Raw genomic sequence first — 27,338 nt, 5'->3', positions numbered from 1 at the left:
AAGATCAAGTTAATAAGAGAGTCAGCTGCTATACAGCATCAAGTTTTGGGGTTGTTTGCCCCAGAAGTTGGTTCATCGTGTCTCCTCCTGTACTGAGTAAGCTGAGAGAGCCAGCAACTATGATAAAATTGCCCTCCACAGCACCTCCTGACTCTAAATATTGCATGAAGTAGGGTGGAGGGCTTCAGTGACTGACTTGACTATACAAGGAATGTCTGTCTGAACAGGGAAGTGAATGGCCAGTGTGTGTGCGAATGTATCCCAGCATGAGGGAATACTTTCAGTGGAAGAGCGTCTGGGAATTTTAAATGCTGGAGGGGCTCTCAGGAATGGAGAAATACATTCATCCACTAAAGCTGATATTGTCTCATGAAAGCAGCAGTTAGATATGAAAGGGGAGTAAATCTGGCATGATGAACTGGTCTTGATGTACAGCTTGGTTAATAATTATTGAGACTAAAGATGTTGTCATTGTTGCACCAAGGAATCATGAGGCGAACCATAATCAGTGTGCACCTGGGTATGTTAAGTATTAGACTGCAGACAGGAGTAGTGAAATCTCCAGGTATTAATGACAGATTTTCTAGGAACAGTTGGCAATGTCACTAGAAGTGCAGTTTTTTTTTAAAAAAAGCACCAATATTTTGAACAGATTTTATAAATTGCAATATGTACTGGCAGAGGTTTATATAAAAAAAAATCTATCTGATTCTTCAATATCAGTCTTGTCTTGGAGACAAGTTTTTTTTTGATATCTATGCCTCAGGAATTGGTATAGAGCAGAGTTCCCAACCATTTTTTATGGCATGAAACCTTACTATTTGCCGAGGGGTCTGTGGGCTCCAGGTTGGGAACCCCTGGTATGGAACTACTGGCTTCCTTCTCTGCTCCAAAGAATAGAAACCCAGACTCCTCATAACTGAAGCATCCTATTCCAGGGACCCTCTCTCTTCTGTACCCTCAACAGCATTATCATATCCTTCCTATAGTGTGGTGACCAGAACTGCATGCTATACTTGAGCTCGGACCTATCAAATGTTTTATTACATTGTACTTTGACCTCCCAGCTCCTGTATTCTCAGCTCCCAATTATGAATGGTGGGTGTGACAGCATTGGGCAACCAATGAGATTTAAGCACTGAACACAAAATCGTTTGGATTGAAGAAGTTTGAGATCAAGGCAGAAGAGAAGCAGGAAAGTAAATTCAGTTGGGATAGGAGCAGATAACTTGTGTACACATTGAAACATTTTTAATATGGCCAAAAAATAATTGATTAACTGGAACAGTAAGATTGGAAACTGCAAACTTGATTCCTTTATGGATTTGGAGTTTGACTCTGTGTTAACAAACACATTGTGAGGTGGTTGGTTTTGTTTGTCATTACCAGGGTCTATAATTCCTGTGCAATATCTCACAATGTGAGACAAAGCAAATGGGGTGTTGTGTATTATTCTGGGCTCCCAAGATACTGAATTCTCCTAACTTTTTAATTGATATAGAAATAGAACTGCATTAAAGGATTGGATTGTCTGACCCGAGGATGCCCAGGTACTGGGGCGATTGCCTGGAACACTCTTCCTTTCCAGAGCAGCTGAGTGGTTTGTCAATGGCCAGAGGAGTCAACTGCCTTTTGCCCATGACCTTGTTGGTGAAATCACTGATGCACCAGGTCAGTCGGAGCTGTGTTCTTCTTGTCTGTGCATTGGGGTGTCTTTTGTCATTCAATAACACAGTTCTGCTGATGCCTTGCAGCACACTGAAACCACTGATCGGCAGGAAGGCTCAGGTAGTGTGACACTGGCCTCGTCTGCTCACTTTGTAAACACTTGGTATGAACATAGAATTCTCCAACTTCTGGTAATTCCCTACCCCCCCCCCAACCTTCCTCTATCCCTATTTCACTCTACCCCTCCCCCAGCTTCCTCATGGTTCTACCTCCTTCTTCAACTACCTATTGTTTTCAGGGCTGTGACGTCAATGCTTCCCCTCCCCAACCCCTTTGTCTTTCAAATTACTGGTCTTTCAACTGACGCTACGAGCATTCTTCAAATCCTTCCCCATCTTTCATTCTTCAGTCCTGACGAAGGGTTCTGGGCCGAAACGTCGACTCATCGTTTCTGACTGATATTGCCCGACCTGCTGAGTTCATCCAGCGTACTGAAAGTGTTGCTTTGCTCACTTTGTAGCTCTTTTGATTGAGGGGGTGGGGGGAGAGAGTGAACCTGATGAACATCGCCAATATCATTGCCAGTTTATACTATTGGCCAACAAGGTAGAGGTGCTTCTGAAGTGGAATATGGAGAAGGTGCAGAAATGAGCTGACAGGGGATCAGCCCTGAGCTTGATAAATGGTGGAGCCCAGTTGAAGGGCTGAATGGCCTACCCCACTAGCCCTTTGTGCTTATTATGGCAACCATTATAAAGCAGCCAGAGGTGGTTGTAATGTATTTTAAAGTTTGCTTAAATAATTATTTTTAATTTTTCAAACTCTTATACACTTGCAAGATGCAGATGGAAATCTGGTCATGCTTCTTTGGTGTATCTTTTACTGGGCCTGAGGCTCTTCCCCAGCATGTAGAACATGGATGGGTAAGATCTCCAGGGTTTCCATGTTAATCATCTCTAAAATAAACTAAGTTTCATTATTCATGTGTACATGGGCAGGACAGGTGAGTCCCAGGTGATGGATAGCAGCCCATCAGCCAAACCTGGCCATTCAGGCTTGGCTGGGAACTTGCCAGGCTTGTCATTGGGCAGTGAGCAGAGAGGCAGCATGGAAATGATCCCTTTAGTCCATTGAATCTGCGGCGCTGACCTAACTACTGTTTATTATCCTCCCCATATCCTAAAACCACAAGCTATCGGGAAATATTGGGCAGATCCAATCAGATGATTTGGCCCCAAGTAGTGCTCTTCACGACCACTAGATCCAAAATGGTGTACTTTTGAAATGTGATGTAGTTGATGGGTTGGCCAAGTTATATGTAGGAAACTTCTATAAACTGCAACACAAAATTGAGGCAGTTAACTTGTAAACTGGACGTTTACAGAATGCTCCTGGTGGTCTGCACTCTGGAAAGTCACGTGACTCAGGAGCTGCAACTTGTGTCAATCTTTTATAAGTTTAATATGATGACATGGACTTCAGCACGTGAACGGTTAAATTCACCAAGAAGCAATATTGTGTACTTTAGATCAGATTACACTCCTTAATTTGAATTTATTCTCTCCACAACTAATGATTTTCACCAATGAGAGACTTTTCCCTTGAAACGTGTGTATGTGTGTTTGTGTAATAAAGGCATGATGTTTATGATTGGGAATGAGTTCTCAAATCCTTACTCAGGAATGGTTCACAAGTTCAGAACCTTAGATTTATTCTTAAACTAAGGATTTAATGGGATTCCAAGAACTAGATGTGCCTGGGGCACGGGTAGTGTTGTAACGTAAGATTTGATCAGTCAGCTTTTACAGGGTAAGAATATGAATTCTTTTTGAAATTAAAAAGAATTTCAAAGCCTTTGCCAGTGATCTTCACAATAGCCTTTAGAGAGAAAAATCAGCTTTCTATTTTTTTAATCACAAACAAGAGAATATCTGCAAATACTGGAAATCCGAGCGGTATAACCAAAATGCTGGAGGAACTCAGCAGGGCAGGCAGCATCTAGGAAAAGAGTAGTCAACATTTCAGGCTGAAATGTCGACTGCACTCTTTTCCTAGATGTTTTTTTTTCATTGGTACATTTAACAGTTTCGGCATAAAAGGAAGATTAGATTTTAAGGTAAGGACTGTATCAAATAGTGAAGTTCCTAAGGCTGAATTGCCTACTTCTGCTCCTTATTTTTTATCCATGTTTACAAAACCATTTGATTGCAGTCTGAAGTGGCCTGGTAAGAAATAGACAATAGGTGCAGGAGTAGGCCATTCAGCACTTTGAGCCAGCACCACCATTCACTGTGATCATGGCTGATCATCCACAATCAGTACCCTTTTCCTGCCTTCTCCCCATATCCCTTCACTCCGCCATCTTTAAGAGCTCTATCTAACTCTTTTTTGTAAGAATCCAGAGAATTGGCCTCCACTGCCTTCTGAGGCAGAGCATTCCACAGAACCACAACCCTCTGTGTGAAAAAGTTTTTACTCAACTCCGTTCTAAATTGTGTACCCCTTATTCTTAAACTGTGGCCTCTGGTTCTGGACTCCCCCAATATTTGAAATATTTGAACCCGTAATGGCCTTGTCTCCTGACTGAAACCTAACATCTCCTTTTAATCTCCTGAGTTCAGTAAGCAAGGAAGCTGTTGGAGAGACCTACTGCACCTGACCCTAGCAGTGCTGCCAAGGGTAGTAGATCTGTCCTCAAGAGATGGTATATGTTTGGGGCCTTAGCTGTGTTTGGAGCTGAACCACATTCTGTTAACGGTTTTTCTGCCCTGCTTGATCCTGCGATTAAATTCCAAGTCCCTATTCGCTGTCGTCATAAGTGCATCCACATCTGCTCTTCCTCTCCTGGAAACCATATAGGTAACATGTCTTTGTTATTTACAGAGCTGACAATTCTAACCACCCTCCTGGCCATACTCTTTCCTGCTTGCATGCTAATCACCATCAAATTCTGATCACCCACCAATCTCATACTTGATTTCCACCGACTCCCAAGCCTTCAACACTTGTTTTTTTTTAAATTTCATATCTCTCCTGTTTCCACCCCTGTGCTCTCCTGCCTCTGATCTCTCGTTCATTATGTTTCGTGTCATATGACATGAGCGATCGTGGTCATGATTATTTATGGCAATTTTTTTCTGCAGAAGTGGTTTGTCGTTGCTGCCTTCTGGGCAGCGTCTTTACCAGATGGGTGACCCCACCTATTATCAATACTCTTCAGAGATTGCCTGGCATCAGTGATTGCATAACCAGGATTTGTGATGAGCACCAGCTGCTCATACGACCACTCACCACTTGCTTCCATGGCTTCACGTGACCCTGGTCGGTGGGGCTAAGCAAGTCTACGCCCCGCCCAAAGGCTCTGCCCCAACACCCAGTTGCCTCTGTATTCTTCTCAAATTATGAGCTTCTGCACACTCCAATTTTAATTGCTTGACTGTTGGGAACTGGAACTTCAACAAACTAGCCTTGAGCCCTGGAGATCCTCTAATTTCTCGTTCTTAGACAAAAATGCTTTGTGTTAAATTCTATTTCATAACTTCTTTTGAAGTGATGTGATTCTTTGTGCTAAATATATTATGTAATTACGAATTGACCACTGACAGATGAACTTTCTCTCATGTTGGTATTGGCTATTATTTGAGTAGCAAAATGTGGGGAAGAAATGGGGGTAGAAAGGACATACATCCCTCTGCACCGTCTCTAACCCTGGGTCATGTTGAGTTTTCCTATTATGGACCTTAGTATCGGTCCCTGCACAAAAAAAAAGCAAAAGTAACTGCACAGCAAACTGCCTCATGGGGTAATTTCCTTATTTCTAAATATAAATTAGTTAGATTCTCGGCCATTAATTGCTCCCTTGTGTTATAATCTCGTTGCTTCCAGTTCCTGTATCTGAATCTGAGCCAGGATATCTGCATTTCCTACGCTGCAATTACGTTCTTTTCAAATACGTTCAAATAGATTCTGATTAACTGCGACATATTGGGACCGGTACGTTTTTGCCCAAGTAAGTAGCTGCCCCAGTTAGCTTAAGTTTCATGGAAATAGATAAAAGTTATAAAACAGACAAACTGAGTACAAATTTTTTTAAATGAAATATGGGGCACACTTGATTACAACCAATACCACTGCACTGTTATAAAACTGTGTATTAGTTCATAATGCTTATGGAGTAATTAAGCCATGTCATGTTCAAAAGACAAAATCGGCACTGACACCCAATGTAGTTAATGGATTCCCATCATAGAATGCTGTTGATAACTGCAATCTTAATTTTTATTATAATGTTCAAGATGATTGTCGGTGCCTTCAAATTCTCTGTAGTTTCTAACTTGTTGAAGTAGTGAAATCATTTCATTTTCATTCGCAGCCGTTTCTGGCATCTCCAGGCCTGAATGCTTGAAACTGCAGTGAGCAAAACGGTTCTGAATTGTCTTGCTACTTATTTCTCGCCAACTATAAGTGCCAAAAGTCGCTGCTTCGTGAGCACAAGCATATGCAGCTGTTCGCTCAGAGAATGGTGTTGTGTCTAATGGCCATGCGACTGACACTATCAGAAACTGTTCAGTAACAGTCTCCTGTCCCAATTAGGCAATACAGTGTCCTAAATAAACGATGGGACTCCTGGCTATTTTCTCGATTAGTTCTGTTCTTTAAGAGTTGTCCCGAATAAGTGGCTTCTCTGATTATGGATGTTCCAATTAATTGGAATCCACTGTACCTATTTGGCTGTGAAGTATTTTAGGGTTGCCCAGGGTGCTAGATAAACTTAATCTAGATGCCTCCATCTCTTGGATTCTTATTCATCCCGTAGAATACAGAGGTTTTAGCCAAGGTCGCAGTTCTTGCTGGTTCACGCAGCAACAGGTTCTTGGTTCCAACGGAGGAACTGAGCTCAGCTGTGTTATTCTCCTTCCTACGCAGAAGCAACACTGCAAATCAAAATATTTGTTCAAAGTGAAGTAAACCCTGACCAAACTCTGAAACCTTCAAAACATTTGGGGAGGAACGCTTGTGCAGCTGGTAGATCTCCGTGCTCCATTGATTCCTGGAAATTCTCTGCCATGTTTTCAGACTGCTCCTAGTTTTCCCTGTGACCACCTGGAGTTTCCTGCTGGTGCTCTGATTTCCTCCTGCATTCCAAAGATGTGGGTTGATTGGCCATGGTTAGTTACACCTAGTATGGCTGAGTGATAGAATCTGAGGGGAGCTGAGAGGAATATGGGAGGAACATAATGGGATTGCTGTAAACAACTGCTTAATGGCCAGCACAGGCTGGGTAGGTTGAATACCTGGATCTCCTTTGTCAGTAGCTATGAATTTTGCCAATACTTGAGTCTAATTATTACTTCATACAACATAGAAACTTACAGCACATTACAGGCCCTTCGGCTCACAATGTTGTGACGACCATGTAACCTACTCTAGAGACTGCCTAGCATTTCCCTAGTGCATAGTCCTTTATTTTTCTAAGCTCCATGTACCTATCTAAGAGGCTCTTAAAAGATCCTATTGTTTCCGCTTCCACCGCCGTCGCCAGCAGTGCATTCCATGCACCCACCATTCTCTGTGGAAAAAATTACCCTGACATCCCCTCGGTACCTATTTCCAAGCACCTTAAAGCTATTCCCCTTCGTGTTAGCCATTTCAGCCCTGAGAAAAAGCCTCTGGCTATCCACATGATCAATGCCTCTTCATCATCTAATACACTTCTATAAGGTCACCTCTCATCCTCCATCGCTCCAAGGAGAAAAGGCCAAGTATTCTCAACCTATTCTCATAAGGTACGCCCTCCAATCCAGGCAACCTCCTCTGCACTTTCTCTATAGTTTCCACATTATACTGTTTTCAGTCTTGGTGACCTCTGTTGGTATCTTCAAATTTCAAAGTAAATTTTATTATCAAAGTACATGTATGTCACCATATACAACCCTGAGATTCATTTTCTTGTGGGCATATTCAACAAATCTGTAGAATAGTAATTATAGCAAGATCAAAGAAAGATTAACCCGAGTGCAGGAGATGACAAACTGTGCAAATGCGAGTATAAATAAATATAAATAGCAATATATAAATAGAAATAACAAGATAAAGAGTCCAAAAGTGAGATCACTGGTTGTGGGAACATCTCAGTGGAGAAACAAGTGAGTGTAGATACAGGTTTCCCCACCATCCGAAGGTAGAGCGTTCCTATGAAACGGTTCGTAAGCCGAAATGTCGTAAAGCAAAGAAGCAATTACTGTTAATTTATATGGGAAAAATTTGTGAGTGTTCGCAGACCCAAAAATAACCTACCAAATCATGCCAAATAACACATAAAACCTAAAATAACAGTAACATATAGTAAAAGCAGGAACGATCTGATGAATACACAGCCTATATAAAGTAGAAATACTTTTCCACAATCATTGCTGCACTGTTCTCTGTAGTGAAAATCTCACGCAAGCGCCGTTGGCAAAAACACGGCGCAATCGCTATCTAGTAACCTTTAAGCTATGAAGCTGCCAAATCGTACCAAATAACACGTAAAAATACACAGCTGATATAAAGTAGAAATAATGTATGTACAGTGTAGTATCACTTACCGGAATCGGGAAGACAGCACCAAGCACGCTGATGATGGTGTGTTAGACTGAGTCATCGGAGGTTGGGGTGGTGCAGTGGCCCCCACCCTCCAGGCAGTGACCTGATACTGATCCGCGAAGCATGCAGGGGTACAGCGGTAGCCGGGACGCACCCAGCACATCTTTAAAAAAAAAGCCGAAATAAACAAGCTAATTAATTAGGTGCTGCCCGGCACATAAATGTCGGCCCAGATCAGAGGCAACACAATCGGCAATCGCCTCTGATCTGGGCCGACATTTACGTGCCGGGCAGCACCTAATTAATTAGCTTGTTTATTTTGGCTCTTTTTCTTAAAGATGTGCTGGGTGCCTCCTGGCTACAGCTGCATTCTTCACGGATCAGTATCTGTCTGCAGCCCGGGGGTTGGAGTAGTGAGACACTGGGGTGTCGTCTGTTTCCATCAGGGCAGGCAGATCATCTTCTCCTATGACTGCCTGCCTTGATGTCGAAGGTCGAGGTTCGTCGTCTGCTGTGGCTGATGTGGAAGGCTTGCTTGACTGCTTAGCCTCGCGCATTTTTCTATCATACAGTTCTTTGTAAGCACTCAAACCATCTTGGAAATATGCCCTAAACTGACATATCCTTTCAAAATTAAAGTCATACTTTATCATTGCAGCGAAAATCTCACGCAGTTGCTTCACGTTCAGTTCCTGGATGACTTCACTTTCGGTCCGTTCATTACTGCATTCACTTTCGATTGTTATCCTTTCCTCTTCCAGTTGCATCAGCTCTTCATCTATCAGTTCTTGGTCAGGGGATGCGAAAACCTCTTCAACATCATCTTCGTCAACTTCCACAAGCCAATCTCACTTTGTCCTTGCTTCATTCACCACGATCGAAACGCTTAATTATGTCTAGTTTTACGCTAAGTGTAACACCCTTACGAGCTCTTTTAGGCTTTTCCGATACCTTAGAACTCATCTTGCTAATGGCTGCTCACAGACACGTGTTTAAGCAATGCCGGCGAGAATGCCATTCTGAATCCGGGGGGAGAGTGGCTGCTCGGGGCACGCGCTGATTTTTTTTTCCGCAAGCTGCTTTTTTTCGTAACAGTGAAAACACCTTCTGTTAGCGAAAACAGGTAACTAATGTAGTTCTTTCGTAACAGTGAGGTTTCATAAAGCAAATGTTTGAAAAGCTGGGGACACCTGTATCCCCTTGAGTTCAAGAGCCTGACGGTTGAGGGATAGTAACTGCTCTTCAACCTGGTGGTGCAAGTCCTGAGGCTCTTGCACCTTCTACCTGATGGCAGCAGCGAGAGAAGTGCATGAACTGGGTGATGTGGATCTCCGATAATGGATGCTATTTTCCTGTGACAATGTTTCATGTAGGTGTGCTTTACCCATGATGTACTGGGCCGAATCCACTACCTTTTGTAGGACAGCTCACACTCTTACTGATCTCCACCGGTGTCTGAGATCTGTTTGTATTTATGTAATAAAAGGAGTGCATGGCAGAGCATTAATGCTGCTGCTTCACAGTTCTGGTGACCTGGGTTCGATGCTGCCTTGTTCAAATGATGTTTGCATATTCTCCCTGTGACTGTGACTGCATCCCTGAGGTGATCCAGTTCACCCTCCCCTCCCCCAGTAGTACAAAGTTGTGCTGGTTGGCAGGATAATTTGCTGCTGTAGGATACCACTCGTGTGGTTGCCCAGTGGGTGTATCTGGGAACTGTTGAGAGGCATGTGAGAGAGGATGGTTGACAGTGATGTAGCTGAGAGAATGAGATTGCTCTTGCATCAACTCAAAGGGCCAAATGGCCGCCTCCTGTATCATTAGAGAATGTGAGAATGAAGACACAGCTTGGTTTAATGTAACCTGTCTCGAGACGAATGCTGTTCTAAGTCTCTATGGGAAATAGTTTGAAGAAAGTTGAAGATATTTTGCCCTTAATGATCATGAAGTTAGTGAGTGTTTCAGAAAACTAATGTTGCTACAGGCTGATCAAAGGACCCAGTTAAAGGATGTTGACATTTACATTTTCCATGGAGCTGTTGAGTTTTGCGGTGCATTAGCACTTTGAAGATGGCTCTGCATTATTCCCCTTCAGCTGCCCACCCCAGCCTGCAAGATTAAAGCAATCCAGACCCTGGAAAAGCTTGGATCATTCAATCACAAAATGGTTAGGGATGATTTAGCACTTTGTGCCTGTGTTAGTTCTGGAAGAGCTGATTTGGTATTCGGTCTTTCCTGCAGCTCAGTACTGTAATTATTTTCTTTCCAAGTTCTTTAGCTGCCTCATGTCAGGACTGATGTGTGGAAGGGACCTGCACCTTGGTAGCTCACTCAGATGTCCTGTTTAAAAGCATCTGGGCTTGGACTAAGCCTGGTGTCTCAGGAGCAGGTTTCCCAACTGGCTGAACAGGCTTTGCTGTTTCCGCAGTCCTTTGTTCAGGTGGGGTAATAAAAACAGTGGGATTTATGTCTGCAATTACATGTGTATGCAGCTCATTATAAATTCCTTTAGCACATTTATGATGGAAATTGGCATAAATTCAATGTAGTGTAGTTGCATCTCTTCCTGTGCTGATGGTGGAACATCTCCATGTCCACTGTCTAGCTCTGGGACGTTGCAGTGGGAGTCCTGCACTCCAATTAACTGAGTCTCAGCTCCCCACAACAGATGCAATCACAGATAATTCCAAAATTAAGTGAAAGTGAGGACAGACTGACTGGTGTTTGTTTAATGTCAACATACTTAATGAGCTGTCGGCCACCACTTCTTGCTCACAGGCAACCTTTTGTAATTCTGGGGAAGTCCATTGGAACTCCTTTGAGTGATTTTATCGCTGCACAGCAAGAGTTCATTTGTCCCCATTATACCCCTGTTGATTGTTCATCAGAGCAGCTCTAGAAATTCCATCTGTGTAGTTCATTTTGTTCAGATTCATAATGGCTGTGCCTTTTAATCCATACAGCAATTCTTCCTGAAACAGCCTTTGCATTGGTGTATTCTATTTTTTCTCTCTAGCTCTTGAGAATATTCTGCACTGTACAAATATTGTACAAGAGTGAATTGAATGTTTGGCGGGACCGAGTACTGCCCAGAACACAAACCTGCCCAGTCTATGCCTTTATTTGTTCACATTCAGCAACCCTGTTGAGTTCAGAGCCATGCTTGCAATTTTCCCATGCTTTGCACTTTGTGTCTGTGCCAATATTTGTCCAATTAGCAATTTAATTTCATAACAACCAGTTCTAGCTTTACTCTGGAATTGAGTGTGGTGCCTAAAGGGCATGAAAGTGTTTTATTTTTCCTGAAGTAGATTGTGAGCTTCCTGAGCATTCTGAACACTAGCTTCAGCAATGATTAGTAGGAGAGGACAACAATTTTCATTAATCAGTTTGACCTCTGCATCATTCATGCCAAGCCATGTGAATTCCTGTGTTTTTAACTCTTATAATTATTTTGATAGTTTTCTTCACATGACTTTGAGATGATGCACTGACTTGCCTGCTATTTGCATAGCATCTGTATAGATCATTGTGTTTCCACTGAGGGAGGCAGGAGAAGGCACCTACTTGCAGGGCCTAAAGCAGGCCCAGCCTTTTTAATGTCATGAACCAGTAACATTCAGCAAGAGTTCTGTGGACCCCAGGCTGGGAGACCCTGGCTTGGAGGATACTGTTTTCACCACTGTCAGAGGCAGCGGGAGGTTAACTTTCTGCCTGTGGAGTGTGCCATTTTCACACAGGTTCACCTGATTCTTTTTCAAATAAACAGCTTGACTTAAATCAATTGAGCCATTGTGCGTGTGGCTGCCTTGTGACACCTTTTACCTCCCGATTTTACAAGTGCCAATCATGTACTGAGTGAAGTCAAGGACACAGTCTTGTCGGCCACCCATTAGCATTACGGGGTGAAGGTTTCGCCTTTCCAGTTGCTTGGTTAGAAATTTTCACAAATTGATTGCTTTACCTGTTAGTTGGATTTTGCCTTTCATCACCTGCTGTTGAAAGGAATATGCTCCTTATTACCTTCAGCCGGTGAGACTGATGTTAATGTAGCCAGTGGAAAAATAAAATCAAAGTTATACAATGCAGAACCAGGCTATTTGACCTAACTAGTCCATCCCAATCCAGTTGCTCCCCCAAACCTTTTTCTATCTAAAATAATTTAAAATGTTGTGATTGAATGGGCCTCTGTAGCCCCTTCCTGATACTCACCACCTGTTGTGCAGGTCTCCTTGAAAACTTCCCCCTCTTACCTTAAATTGTGCACTCTAGTTTTAGACTCTTCTTGCTTGGACATAAGGCCGTGACCATGAACTGACTTGTGCTCCCCTGAATGACTTTATGAACCTCAGCCTCCTATGCACCGGGAAGGTAACCTGAATCCAGTCTCTCCCCATAGCTTAGTTCCTCCACTGCTGGATGTGATGGATATTAAAACTGGTAGATCTATTCCATCTGATAGAAACATAGAAAACCTACAGCACAGTACATGTACTTACTTTAGAAATTACCAAGCCTACCCATAGCCTTCTATTTTTCTAAGCTCCATGTACCTATCCAGGTGTCTCTTAAAACAGGGGTCCCCAACCTTTTTTGCACCGCGGACCAGTTTAATATTGACAATATTCTTGTGGACCAGCCGAGCGGGGAGGCGGGGTTCAAGTTCAACAGTGCGTTTTCAGGGACTGAGGAAAGGTGCAGCTGAGTCACATCGTTTCCTATCTCCAAATCATATCGTTTCCTCACGGCCCGGTAGCACACGCTTTTGGTTCAGCACCACTGTCTTAAAAGACTCCCACTACCGCTGCCAGCAGCCCATTCTACGCACTCACCACTCTCTGCATTAAAAAAAACCTTACCCCTGACATCTCCTCTGTACCTATTTCCAAGCACCTTAAAGCTGTGCCTTCTCGTGTTAGCCATTTCAGCCCTGGGAAAAAGCCTCTGACTATCCACACGATCAATGCCTCTCCTCACCTTATACACGTCTATCACGTCACCTCTCATCCTCTGTCGGTCCAAGGAGAAAAGACTGAGTTCACTCAACCTATTCTCATAAGGCATGCGCCCCAATCCAGGCAACTTCCTTGTAAATCTCCTCTGCACCCATTCTATGGTTTCCACATCCTTCCTGTAGTGAGGCGACCAGAACTGAGCACAGTACTGCAGCTGGGGTCTGACTAGGGTCCTTTATAGTTGTTACGTTATCTCTCAGCTCTTAAACTCAATCCCGCGGTTGATGAAGGCCAATGCACCGTATACACAGAGTCAACCTGCGCAGCAGCTTTAAGTGTCTTATGGACTCGGACCCCAAGATCCCTCTGATTCTCCACACTGCCAAGAGTCTTACCATTAATAGTATATTTGACCTACCAAAATGAACCACTTCACACTTATCTGGGTTAATTCCATCTGCCACTTCTCAGCCCAATTTTGCATCCTATCGATGTCCCGCTATAACCTCTGACAGCCCTCCACACTATCTACAACACCCCCAACCTTTGCGTCATCAGCAAATTTGCTAACCCATCCCTCCACTTCCTCACCCAGGTCATTTATATAAAAATCACGAAGGGTAAGGGTCCCAGAACAGATCCCTGAGGCACACCACTGGTGACCGACCTTCATGCAGGCTATGACTCGTCTACAACTACTATTTACCTTCTGTGGGCAAGCCAGTTCTGGATCCACAAAGCAAGGTCCCCTTGGATCCCATGCCTCCTTACTTTCTCAATAAGCCATGCATGGGGTACCTTATCAAATGCCTTGCAGAAATCCATATGCACTACAACTACAGCTCTACCTTCATCAATGTGTTTAGTCACAGCCTCAAAAAATTCAATCGGGCTCGTAAGGCGCGACCTGCCTTCAACAAAGCCATACTGACTATTCCTAATCATATTATTTATGCCTCTCCAAATGTTCATAAATCCTGCCTCTCAGGATCTTTTCCATCAACTTACCAACCACTGAATTAAGACTCACTGGTCTATAATTTCCTGGTCTATCTACTCCCTTTCTTGAATAAGGGAAAAACATCTGCAATCCTCCAGAACCTTCCACGTCCCCATTGATGATGCAAAGGTCATTGCCAGAGGCTCAGCAATCTCCTCCCTCGCCTCCCACAGTAGCCTGGGGTCCATCTCGTCTGGTCCCGGTGACTTATCCAACTTGATGCTTTTCAAAAGCTCCAGCACATCCTTTTTCTTAATGTCCATATGCTCAAGCTTTTCAATCCGCTGTAAGTCATCCCTACAATTGCCATGATCCTTTTCCGTAGTGAATACTGAAACTAAGTATTCATTAAGTACCTCTGCTATCTCTTCTGTTCCATACACACTTTTTCACTGTCACACTTGATTGATTCTATTCTCTCATGTTTTATCCTCTTGCTCTTCACATGCTTATAGAATGCCTTGGGGTTTTCCTTAATCCTGTTCGCCAAGGCCTTCTCATAGCCCCATCTGACTCTCCTAATTTCAGTCTTGAGCTCCTTCCTGCTGGCTTTGTAATCTTCTAGATCTCTTTCATTACCTAGTTTTTTTAAACCTTCCATGAGCTTTTCTTTTTGTGACTGGATTTTCAACAGCCTTTATACACCACTTATAAATAGGGTTTAACTGATCTGATATTTCTATTCATGTCTTTTAATATTTGAGTTTGGATGGTCAGGCACATGCAGAGGAATGGACACTAACTCTTTCTGCTCCTCCCACTTGGAAGGCTGAGGGTCTGTGAGAGGAAAAAATATTGGAACTAATGATGGGAGAGGTTAACCATAACGGATCTTTCCCTAGAGCAAATGAGAGGGTTGATAAAAGAAGTTGATAAAATCATGAGGGATGGATGGTTATAGTTGTTTACCCAGGGTTGTGGAGTCCAAAATAGAGAACACAGACACAAGACAAGGGGTGGTGGGTGGGGGGGGGGAGATTTAAGAGACCTAAGCATTAACTTCTTTACACAAAGGAGTTATCATCAGGGACAAAGCCCTCCCCACCATTGAGCCCATCTACACGGAGCACTGTCACAGGAAAGCAGCATCGATCATCAGGGACGCCCCACCACCCAGGTCATGATCCCTTCTCACTGCTGCCATCAGGAAAAAGAGCCTCAGGACTCCCACCACAAGGTTCAGGAACAATTATTACCTCTCAACTATCAAGCTCTTGAACCAAAGGGGATAACTTCACTCATCTTCACTTGCCCCACCACTAAAACTGTTCCCACAACCTATGGACTCACTTCTCATGTTCTTGATATTTATTATTTATTTATTATTATTATTTCATCCTTTTTGTATTTGCACAGTTCGTTGTCTTTGCACATTGGTTGTTTGCTCTGCTGGTGCAATGTTTCATTGATTCTATTATGGTTATTCGATTTATTGGGTATTCCTGCAAAAATTGAGTCTCAGGGTTGGATATGGTGACATACAGTATGCACTTTGATAATAAAATTTACTTTGAACAAAGGGAAGCAAGTACATGGAATGAGCCGCTGGGGAAATCATTGAGGTGGACACAATTGCTGCATTTGAGGCATGGGCTTGTTGGGCTGAAGGGCTTTATCTATGCTGTATTACTCTATAACTATGCGGTTACTTCATGTTAAATATTTTTAGGATTGCAAATCTGGTGCAGTAGATGGAGGTGAGGTGCTGGGCATGACGATGAGGACATACATACTAGAGAGTGAGGGACAGTTCCTGCACTGAGTTGTTTAAAATGTCCTTCTGTGCTGGGAGCTGACTCAGTAGTAGAGAACAGAGTCAGGTTTATTATCACTGTTTTAGATTATTATCACTGTTTTAGATGGCATGAAATTTGTTGTTTTGTGGCAGCAGCACAGTGGAAAGCCACAGAATCACTATAAATCACAAAATAACTAGTGCAAAATAAAAAAAAACACCAAAACACCAAAAGAATAACGAAGTAGTGTTCATGGACCATTTAGAGATCAGAATCAGGTTTATTATCAACGACAGAAGTCATGAATTTTTTTTGTTTTTGTGGAAGCACTGCAGTGCAAGACATAAAAAAATTCTTGCTATCAGTTACAACTGAAAATAAAATAAATCGTGCAAAAAAAGAGAGAGAGAATGAGTTGGTGTTCATGAGGTCGTGGGCCATTCAGAATTCGGATGGTGGATGAACAGCTTCTCTCTGTACATCCTCGGATGCTGTATTTGCTGGGTGCTACATTAATTTGGTCCAATTCTCAGCTGCTTTGAGATTACCTGGAGTGCTGTTCATTTTGTATCTTTTACAAATAAATCCTGGTGACCCTGTAGGAAGTTTAGTCCCAAGGTCTTGGTGTTTTTCTCATAACCTAGAGTCTCAAAGCACTGAAAGGGGCCCTACAGCCTAGATGTATAGCAACCATCAACCACCCAATTACACTAATCCCATTTCATTCTCCTCTCATTTCCTTCAACTCCCCAAACCCTCTCCAGCTTCTACCACTCACTCCAACACACAGCGGCCAGTTAATCTGCCAACCTGCACATCCCAGGGATGTGGGAAGGATCTGGATCACATGAAGGATATCGTGTGGTGGAGACGTGTAAAGTCCACATAGACACCACTGAAGGTCAGGAGCACTAGCAAATTTCTGCAAAGTGACTGTGGAGAATATTCTGACTGGTTGCATCACCATTTGGTGTGGAGGCTCCAGTTCACAGGATGGGGAAAAAGCTGCAGAGGGCTGTACACTTGGCCAGCTTCATCACGGGTACTGACCTCCCCACCATTGAGGACAACTTCAAAAGGCGATGTCTCAAGAAGGTGGCATCCATTTTGAAGGACCATCACCATTCAAGATATGCCCTCCTCTCATTACTACCATCAGTGTGGAGGTAGAAAGATACACTCAATGTCCTAGGACCAGATTTACCCTCCACTGTCAGGCTTGTGAATGGTCCATGAATGTGACCTCAATATTTTGCTCTCTTTTTGAACTATTTATTTATCTTTTAAATATCATTGTAACTTACAGCAATTTTTAAAATGTGTTACACTGTACTGTGCCACAAACCAGCAAATTTAATGTATTATGTGTGTGATAATAAACCTGCTTTGGAGTTCCTGGAGCTTGAAGCGGTGGCCAGCTGTGCCAGCCTATTGTCCCGAACTGATGATGCAGAATGACCGGGTCCAGTACTAACACTGCTCATCTCCACACCGTCACATAAAAGACCACCCTCTAAACTTTCCGGATGCTGAAGCAGGGTTTGGGCTGAGCTTGGCTTGGAGCCATATTGTGTCTGCTTTCAGTTAGTGAACAGTGGCTGGGTGGTTGAGGAGGTGAGAGTTTGGAGTTATCTTACACAGAGCAAGGGCAGCCTGTGTGTTGTCAGGCTTCCTAATGAGAGGGACAACTTTCTCACCATGTAAGATATTGATCTTGTGGCTAAACAAACTTGGCTGGGCCCAGCTCAGCCAGTTGGCACTTTGCACCTTGCTGTTTACAAACTGAGAGCGTAGCTGCAGCTGTTGAGGTTATAATAAGATTAAGATTTATTTAGGGCTTGTTTTCTGACCGATGGGGACACAGATGCCCAGAATTTGCTAATTGAGGGGACATCTTGTGAGGCGCTTAGTTGGTTTGACTTTATCCATCCATCACACTCCATCAGACTTGATCCATCCATCAGAGACTTTGTGAATGAGGGGAGCAGTCATTTATTTCTGTTACTGAACCTATAGGCTCTGTCCTTCGATGTGACGTGAAGGACAGAGAAAGGAACAGAACAGCGACTGAGGCAGGGCATACTGGTGCCTGTAATGAAGGGTAAAGGGGGTGGACAGCTACAATGAGAAGAGCAGAGAAAGCACAAACACAAGGAAAATCTGCAGATGCTGGAAATCCAAGGCAAAACACCCAAAATGCTCGAGGAACTCAGCAGGCCAGGCAGCATCTATGGAAAGGAGTTAAACAGTCGATGTTTCAGGCTGAGACCCTTCATCAGGACCGGAGAGAAAAGATGAGTCAGGCGAAGAAGATGGGGGGTGGTGGGGAGGAATAAGTACAAGGTGGTAGGTGATAGGTGAAACCGGGAGAGGGGGAGTGGTGAAGAATAGAGCTGGGAAGTTGATTGGTGAAAGAGATAAAGGGCTGGAGAAGGAACCATGGAAGAAAGGGACGGGGGAGGTGCGCCCGAGGAAGGTGATGGGCAGGTAAGGAGATAAGGTGAGAGAGGGAAATGGGAATGATGAAGGGGGGCGGGGTGAGCCACACCTGCCCCTACACCACCTCCCTCCCTACCATTCAGGGCCCCAAACGGTCCTTTCAGGTGAGGTGACACTTCACCTGTGAGTCTGTTGGGGTCATCTGATGTATCTGGTGCTCCCGGTGTAGCCTCCTGTATATTGGTGAGGCTGGTAGAATGGGATACAGCTTCAACAAGCACCTACGCTCTGTCTGCAAGGAAAAGCAAATCTCCCACTGGCCATCTATTTAATTTCTACTTTCCATTCCCATTCCGATATCAGTCCATGGCCTTCTCTATTGCCGCGATGTGGCCACACTCAGGCTGGAGGAGCAACGCCTGATATTTCATCTGGGTAGCCTCCAATCTGATGGCACGACATCAATTTCTCAAACTTACGATAATTGGCCGCCCCCCCCCTCCCCCTTAAGATTTCAGGTCTCCTCTTGGTTCCTCAAACCCCAGGGTCCCAGAGATGAGTAAGCCCATCATTCTGATGCCAAGAGCTTGTAAACCATATTCCAACTGCAGATCCATGGAAAGGGTTTGAAGATTCAGCTTGAAGAATTCAAGCCCTGTGCAAATAAAATGAGTACTTAATTTTTCAATAATTTCCAACAGTTGCCTTTGTTATAAATGGCATTTTTAACACACAACAGAAGTGCTTAAACCCATGAAAACTCTTAAGTTTGTAGTCAACCCCCTAACAAAAGAACATGGGGAGTGGCAGCATGATTTGGGAAGTAGCAGCAGCTGTGGCTGATCTGAGCTCAGTGCAAGGGACACGTTAATATATGTTAATGACATGGGAACAGGGCATAATTCCAAAATCTGTAGTTGGTACATGATATGAAGCTTCGGCAAACTGGGTGAAGTGTTGTTAAGTTATAAGGTGAGTGGGGAGACAGCAGCTGAAGCCTGTGCAGAGTTGATTTTTTTTTTGGTTGAAGAAATGAGTTGTAACGGACTGAAAGGAGTGCAGAGTGGGTAGACTCTTGTGCCAAACAGTGTTTTGGAGCACAAAAGCTCGGAAGGTATACAAACATACGGAGAAAAGTAATCAATCCCAGTTTCATTATTGTATCCAATCCTGGATACACACATGAGGAGGCAAACGAAGGCTTTGTAAGAGTGGAGGAAGATTTTACTGGTTCCAGAGTTGACAAATACAGAATTTTTTAAAAACTGCAGATATTGGAAATTTAAAATAAAAAAACAGAAAATGGTGGAAATATTTAAGTCAGGCCACGTCTGGAGAGTGGACAAACCTGCCTAATTTGGAGGGAAGTTTGGGTGACCAAAGTTCAAAGTTCAAAGGTGGAGAGTGGACTGGAGGGGTTAAACCAGGGCGATCTCAATGATGAGCTGTTATCTGGTCAGTGAGTGAATGGGAGAAGTCGGAGAGTGAGTTCATAAGCAAAAAAAAATACAAGTTGTAAAATGCAGAGCAGGAGAGAACATGATTGGCAGGTCATAGTGGGCTTGTGTTCTATTTTCAAAAAAAGGAGGAAGAAAGCAAGCAAGCCAATATCACAGATGGATGACTGGTACAGATTGAAAAATCAAGTTACCTGAAGTTGTAGGATTTAGTTTTCAAGTCCAGAAGGCTGAGGCATGCCCAGACAGAAGATCAGATGCTGTTCCTTAGGCTTGGCTAGGCTTCACCATGATAGTGCAGGAGGCCACAGACTGATAGGTGGGAGTGGGATGGGGAAATAAAGTGGCAGGTCCTGGGAATTCTGGGTCTCCCTATCTGTGCTTGGATCCTGCAGTGTATAGGAAAAAACATTGTAAACACTGAATGCAGTACCCTAGTGGAAAAAGTGATGATTTTACTTGCAAGGATATTCTGCATAAACTGTGGTTAAAACAGGCTGTGTTTAAAAATACCAAGGACGCAGATAAGTTTTATTTGCTGTTTCCAGCACTGTTTGCAGTTCACTGAGGTCCCTGATAACCCATTGCCTTCATCATTCTGTTGTCAACTCAGTTAACAGCGAAATTCTTTGACTTAAAATATGATTGATGAGGTATAACCAACAGGGTACATCACAAGAAGCCCTTGAAATCGTTAATTATGGGCCTTTCTATCCCACTGTTAGAAAACGAGGGCATGTCATTTTTTTCAGCAACCAGAATGCACGGAATGCAGAGATGTAGGAGGAATTTCTTTTTTCCTCTTTTGTTGAAATGCAGAATTCCCTGTCTTGTACGGATTCAGCAGGAAGTTTGAGGGACATCACAGGGATGTTGGAAAAGAGGGGACAGGGGCAAGCAAGATTGTTGTGTACAGATGCTGAGAGGAGATGAGGAGTCACCTCTGCCCGTGCTGTGTCTTTCTATAGTTCTAACAGGGACAGAATCAACACCATCTCCTGCTGTGGTCTGCTCCCCTGCTCCCTCTGCTGCTAACTAGCTCCATGTGTCAAACAACACTTCAAACTGAGAACACAGTTTTACCAAATATCTACACAGAATGAAGGATGACAGTACTCTAAGGCTGCCAAACAGATCTAGATGCTCCTGGGATTCTGCTAATGGTCAGTCCAAAAGCTTCACCATGCACGGTGTCTCATGTACCATGGACGTTCCCTATTATTAGCATTGCTCCCTCCTAGCTGCCTCTCTTTTTTTCTCATTTATGGGACAAGAAGTTAATTTGTGGTCTCAGGATAATGAGCTTTTGTGGTCCCATCAGTGCAAGTCAACTTACTGTTACTGACTACATTCCCCAATAAGAAAACCAGTTTCCTCCCTGTGATACTCAGTGCATCACCAGGAAGGCGTTACAGCAGCTAATTTGCATAGAACAGGATCCCACGTACAGCAAATGTTTCTTATAGGCGGAACAGAATGCTGTGATTGTGGTTGGGTTCTCTACAATGTCCCTGGGCTTCACTGATGCTATCTCCTTGCATTTACTTTCACAGGTTCTCTGAATTAACTGGACACTTGCCAAACAAAACATGTAATATCTTACATTTGCGGTGAATAAACTAGATACTGTATAACATCACAAGGTCAGCTTCAGTATGGGCAGAAATTTAAATTGTGTTGACTTTCCAGAGCACATTAACCATGGACGTGATAAACAGCAATATATTGGCATACTGTATTTCCTGATGTTACCAGATGAGTATTGGAGGACTACCCCGCACAGAACTACTGTAATACCACGAAAGTTACACCACTACTCACCCGAGAAAGTGTCTGAATGCATCTTGATGCTTGTAAGGCTGGAGGCTGGGCATGAATTGGTTTGTGAGCATGAAGAATTGGAAACAAAAATAAGACCATTCAGTTTGTGATTGAGAGGGACTGGGCAGCCAGTGTGGGCATTTGTAGGACTCGATGAGCTGGCGGGCAGGGGCAAGCCCGGGCCGCCTGTGGGCATAACTCAGTGCATCACAGAAACCAGCCTCCCCCTCCGTGGGCTGTGTCTATACAACTTATTGCCTCAGTAAAATCAAAAGACCCTACGGTACCGTGGACATTCTGTCTTCCATCAGGCATAAGATAAAGCCTGAAAGGATATACCACCGGGCTCCATCCTGCTGTTAAGACCATTGACTGAACCCTAGTGTAATAAAACGTACTCTTGACTTCACAGTCCACCTCATTGTGGCCTTGTGACTTATTGTGTACCTACATTGCACTTTCTCTGTAATGTGACGACACTGCATTCTGCACTCTGCTATTGTTTTACCTTAAACTACCTCAATATACGGTGTCATGAGGAAATCTGCAGATGCTGGAATTTCAAGCAACACACATAAAAATTGCTGGTGAACGCAGCAGGCCAGGCAGCATCTCTAGGAAGAGGTGCAGTAGATGTTTCGGGCTGAGACCCTTCGTCAGGACTAACTGAAAGAAGAGATAGTAAGAGATTTGTAAGTGGGGGGGGGAGATCCGAAATGATAGGAGGAGACAGGAGGGGGAGGGATGGAGCTAAGAGCTGGAAAATTGATTGGCAAAAGGGATATGAGAGGATCCCGTCCCATGATCCTCTCATATTCCTTTTGCCAATCAACTTTCCAGCTCTTAGTTCCATCCCTTCCCGTCCCACTTTCAAATCTCTTAGTATCTCTTCTTTCAGTTAGACCTGACGAAGGGTCTCGGCCTGAAATGTCTACCTCCTCCCATAGATGCTGCCTGGCCTGCTGCATTCACCAGCAATTTTTATATTTCAATATACGGTGTAATAATCTGATCTGTAGGGAAATCAAGCTTCTCACTGTACCAAGATAGTGGAGGATGAGGATACTCAAATACGAAAAAGTGTTGTCACAGATGCGATGATGAGCTGACAGTATGTTGGTAGATGATCCTGTGACTTTATTTCACGTGATCAGGGGAGTGTTGGTGTCCAGATGAACAGGAGGAAAATAGGTTTGCTGCATGCACAGTTTACCTTCATTAGTGAATTATTTTACAAATAACATCACAAAGTATTTGTTTTCCTTGTGTAGTTTCACTTGCTCTCAATGACTGCTGCTCACACCTCAGATATATGCACGCATACTTCCAGACTTACCACGGAACTCAATAGTTAGTCAGTGCCCCGAATACTGAGTTACGTAACCAAACCAGAGCAGCTGTGGTCTATGTGTAGCGTGCTCTGGATGGAATTTGATGTAGTACTTAGAGAGGATGTCCTAGAGGGATTGCCATGTGGTTAGAACTTCCAAATAGTAGAAGGGTGATTATATTGCTGGAGTTTCACAAGAGCCTCCTTATAGTCATAGGGAATTAAAGGAAAAGATATGTAAGCAAATCGCAGATCTGTACAGGAGGAGTAGGGCTACAGTAGAGGGGGATTTTAAACTTTCCCAATATTGAATGGGATTGCCTAGTGCAAGGGGCTTAGCTTGGGTAGAATTTGTTAAGTGGGTCCAATTAATTTTTTGAGACAATCTGTAAAAATTCTTACCAATGGGGCAGGACTTGACTTTTGTCTTTGGAAGGTTGAGGAAATGTCAGTGGATAACACTTCAGGAACAGTAAGCTTAATTAAGTTACGGAAAGCGATAAAGTTGGCTTTAAAATGGGGGAAGGCTGATTCAATAGCTTAAAGTAGATTGGGAATTGGAATTGGTTTATTATTGTCACCTGTACTAAGATGCAGTGCAAAGCTTGTCTTGCATACTGTTCATACACATCAAATCATTACACAGTGTATTGAGGTAGAACAATGAAGAACGAAGTATAACAGCCACAGAGAAAGTGTAGTGTAGGTAAGTGATAAAGTGTAAGATCATAATGATGAAAGTTGTGAGGTTAAGAATCTATCTTACTGATCTAGTGAATCATTTAATTTTTGTATAAGATGCTGTACTTAATTCTGGTGGTACATAATTTCAGGCTTTTGTATCTTCTGCCTAGAAGGAAGAAAATGAAACTAAACCCCTGAGAGGTGGGTGGGTTCTTTGACACTTATCGAAAAGGCTCAGCAGAGGTTGTATTTCCTACGTCAACTCAGGAAGCACAACCTGCCTCAGGAGCTGCTGATTCAATTCTATTCAGGAATAATCCAGTCTGTTCACTGTTCGTCCATCACTGTCTGGTTTGGATCAGCTACCAAACAAGACAAGAATAGACTCCAAAGAAGCGTCAGGGCTGCGGAAAGGACTATTGATGTGAAGCTGCCCTCGATCCAGAACTTAAATGCATCTAGAGTCAGGAAGTGAGCAAGCAGCATCATTGTAGACCCATCCCACCCTGGACATCACCTGTTCCATCTCCTTCCTTCTGGTGGGCACTTTAGATCACTGTATGCCAGGACAAATAGGTACAAGAACAGTTTCTTTCCGTATGCCATCAGTCTTCTGAACACTTGAAGTTTAGTCTATTATAAACCAAGTCCACCTGTACATACACAGGTATACCTCATTGTATATAGTTCACGATTATTTGCACTATTGTTTGCTTTTTGATTCTGTACAGCAAGAGCTCAGGGAAACCAGCATCGAATTCCCTGTATGTGTCCACAGACTTGGTGATAATAAAGGATTCTGATTCTGATGCCAGCTGCTTTACTGAGGTAGTGAAGTCCATTGGGGAAGGCTGATTTTTGTGATGTGCTGAGCTGTGACCACAACAGTTTCTTGCAGTTGCGTGCAGAGCATTTGCCATACAAAGCATTATGTATCCAGATAGAATGTTTCTGTAGTGCGTTAATAAATATTGGTGAGAATTGTTGGGGGCATGCCAAATTTTTTATAGCTCCTGAGGAAGTAGAGATGTTGGTAAGCTTTTTGGCTTTAGCATTTATGTGTTTGGAGCAGGACAGACTATTGGTGATGTTCACTCCTAGGAACCATAACCCTCCATATCCCTCCCATCTATGTATTTATCCAAACATCTCTTAAATGTTGAAATTGAACACTCATCCTCCACCTTCATTCCACACTCTCACCACCCTCCGAGTGAAGAAGTTCACCCTCATGCTCCCCTTAAATATTTCACCTGTGACCTCTAGTTCTAATCTCACCCAACCTAAGTGGGGAAAGTCTGCTTGGATTTACCCTGTCAATAGGGTAAACATTGCCTATCGTTAGTGGTTGTCTTCCATTGATCAGAAAGTTAAAGATCCAGTTGTATGCTGAGGCACTAACTTCCAGTGTCAAGAGATTGGTGATGAGTTTGGTTAGAATTGGTATTGAAGTTGGAGCTGTAGTCAGTGGACAACAGCTTGACATAGATTTCTTTACTTTCCAGATGCTTCAACGATGAGTGTGGGTCACGGAGATGGTGTATGCTGAAGATGTGTTTTGGTGGTAGGTGAATTGCAATAGGTCAATGTTGTCTGCAAGGCTTGAGTTAATGTGTGCCATGACCAGCCTGTCAAAGTACATCATGGTGGTTAATGTTAGAGCACTGGGCAGTAGTTGTTAAGGTAGGTTACCTTGTTTCCTAAAGTAGGTGGGAACCACACATTGAAGCAGGGGAGGTTAAGAATGTCTGTAAATATCTTTACCAGCTGGTCATGCACTTGGAGTAAAACAACATCTTACAAATGGAAGTCTATCAAAAGAAACTTACAAAGAGTCTAGGGCGAGCATGTTCTGGTAAGGGTAAAAGGCAAAGACTAGGAAATCTTCGAAGACAAAGGATGTTGATGGCTTGATCAGGAAATGAAGCATCTGGCAGGCATATGCAGCTGGGAATCTCTTGAGGAATGTAGAGTGTATAGAGAGAAATTAGGAAGGCAAAAGGGGGTAATGAATATAAGACCATAAGACACAGGAGCAGAATTAGGCCATTTGGCCCATCAAGTCTGCTCCACCATTCAATCATGGCTGATCGTTTTTTTTTTCCTCTCCTCCTCAACCCCATTTCCCAGCCTTCACCCCATAACCTTTGATGCCATGTCCAATCAAGAACCTATCAATCTCTGCCTTAAATACACCCAACAACCTAACCTCCACAACTGCACGGGGCAACAAATTCCACAAATTCACCACCTTCTGGTGAAAGAAATTTCTCTGTATCTCTGTTTTGAATGGACACCCCTCTATCCTGAGGCTGTGCTCTCTTGTCCTAGACTCCCCCACCATGGGAAACATCCTTTCTACCTCTACTCTGTCTAGGTTTTTCAACATTCAAAAAGTTTCAATGAGATCTCTCCCTCATCCTTCTAAATTCCAGTGAGTTTAGAAGTTGTTAGGAATCCAGAGCCGTCAAACATTCTTTGTATGATAACCCTTTCATTCCTGGAATCATCCTTGTGAAACTCCTCTGGACCCTATCCAATGCCAGCACATCTCTTCTAAGATAAGGAGCCCAAAACTGTACACAATACTCAAGGTGATGCCTCACTAGTGTCTTATAAAGCCTCAGCATCACTTCCCTGCTCTTGTATTCTAGACGTCATGAACTGAATGCTAACATTGCATTTGCCTTCCTCAACACCGACTCAACCTACAAGTTAGCCTTTAGGATGTTCAGCACAAGGACTCCCAAGTCCCTTTGCAGCTCAGATGTTTGGATTTTCTCCCTGTTTAGAAAATAGTCTGCACATTTATTTCTACTACCAAAGTGCGTGACCATGCATTTTCCAACATTATATTTCATTTGCCACTTTCTTGCCCATTCTCCTAATCTGTCTAAGTCCTTCTGCATCCTACCTATTTCCTCAACACTACCTGCCCCTCCACCAACCTTTGTGTCTGCAAACTTGGCAACAAAGCCATCTATTCCATCATCTAAATCATTTATATACAGCATAAAAAGAAGTGGTCCCAAAAACTGACCCCTGCGGAATAACACTAGTCACTGCCAGCCAATCAGACATGATCCTTTTATTCCCACTTGCTGCTTTCTTCCAATCAGCCAATGCCCTATCCATGTTAGTAATTTTCCTTTAATACCATGGACTCTTAACTTGGTAAGCAGCCTCATGTGTGTCACCTTGTCAAAGGCCTTTTGAAAGTCCAAGTATACAACATCCACTGCATGGTTCGTCAGGCAGGATTTTCACTTAAAGAGACCATGCTGACTTTGTCCTCTCTCATCCTGTGTCACCAAGTACTCCATCACCTCATCCTTAACAATTGACCATAACAAATATGTGTGCCTATAAAGAATAGGGAGAATCCTAAGACATTCTACACCTTAGTTAAGTGTATAGGCAGGGAAAAAGTAGGCCCCTGTTGGGTTGAAAGTGATAATCTGTGCGTGTAGAGCCAGGGGATGTGTATGAGGTCCCAAATAAATACTGCTTATTTGAATTCACCAAGGAGAAATATGTGGAAGATACTGAAGATGGTCTGGGACACACCAGTGTGAAGAAGTAGGAAGTCTTTGGTGTACTTGGATGCATAAGGGCCAGATGAGATCTGTCCCGCGTTGAACTAAATCTGCTCACCTTGCTTTG

At 43.3% G+C, this 27,338-nt stretch overlaps 1 protein-coding gene across 10 annotated transcripts in view; it reads left to right on the top strand.

Annotated features, from left to right (window-relative positions):
- LOC134358497 (sorbin and SH3 domain-containing protein 1) overlaps positions 1-27,338 on the top strand; it is a 214,518-nt gene that overhangs the window by 10,290 nt on the left and 176,890 nt on the right. For 3 of the 10 annotated variants that reach the window (XM_063070773.1, XM_063070777.1, XM_063070775.1), the window contains one exon: positions 25,181-25,239. The exons of 2 other annotated variants lie outside the window; for them this stretch is intronic. In XM_063070773.1, coding sequence (XP_062926843.1) covers positions 25,211-25,239 — 29 coding nt within the window. In that variant the 5' untranslated portion in view covers positions 25,181-25,210. Of the gene's footprint in view, positions 1-1,460; positions 1,672-16,708; positions 17,111-25,180; positions 25,240-27,338 lie in introns of those variants that run through there. 5 more of the 10 variants (XM_063070782.1, XM_063070784.1, XM_063070785.1 and 2 more) reach the window with 3 other exon arrangements.

The sequence above is a fragment of the Mobula hypostoma genome, chromosome 18 (genome assembly GCF_963921235.1).
Source record: "Mobula hypostoma chromosome 18, sMobHyp1.1, whole genome shotgun sequence".
NCBI lineage: Eukaryota > Metazoa > Chordata > Chondrichthyes > Myliobatiformes > Myliobatidae > Mobula > Mobula hypostoma.
Note: the sequence above shows the minus strand (reverse complement) of the source record. Positions and strands in the feature narration are given on the sequence as shown.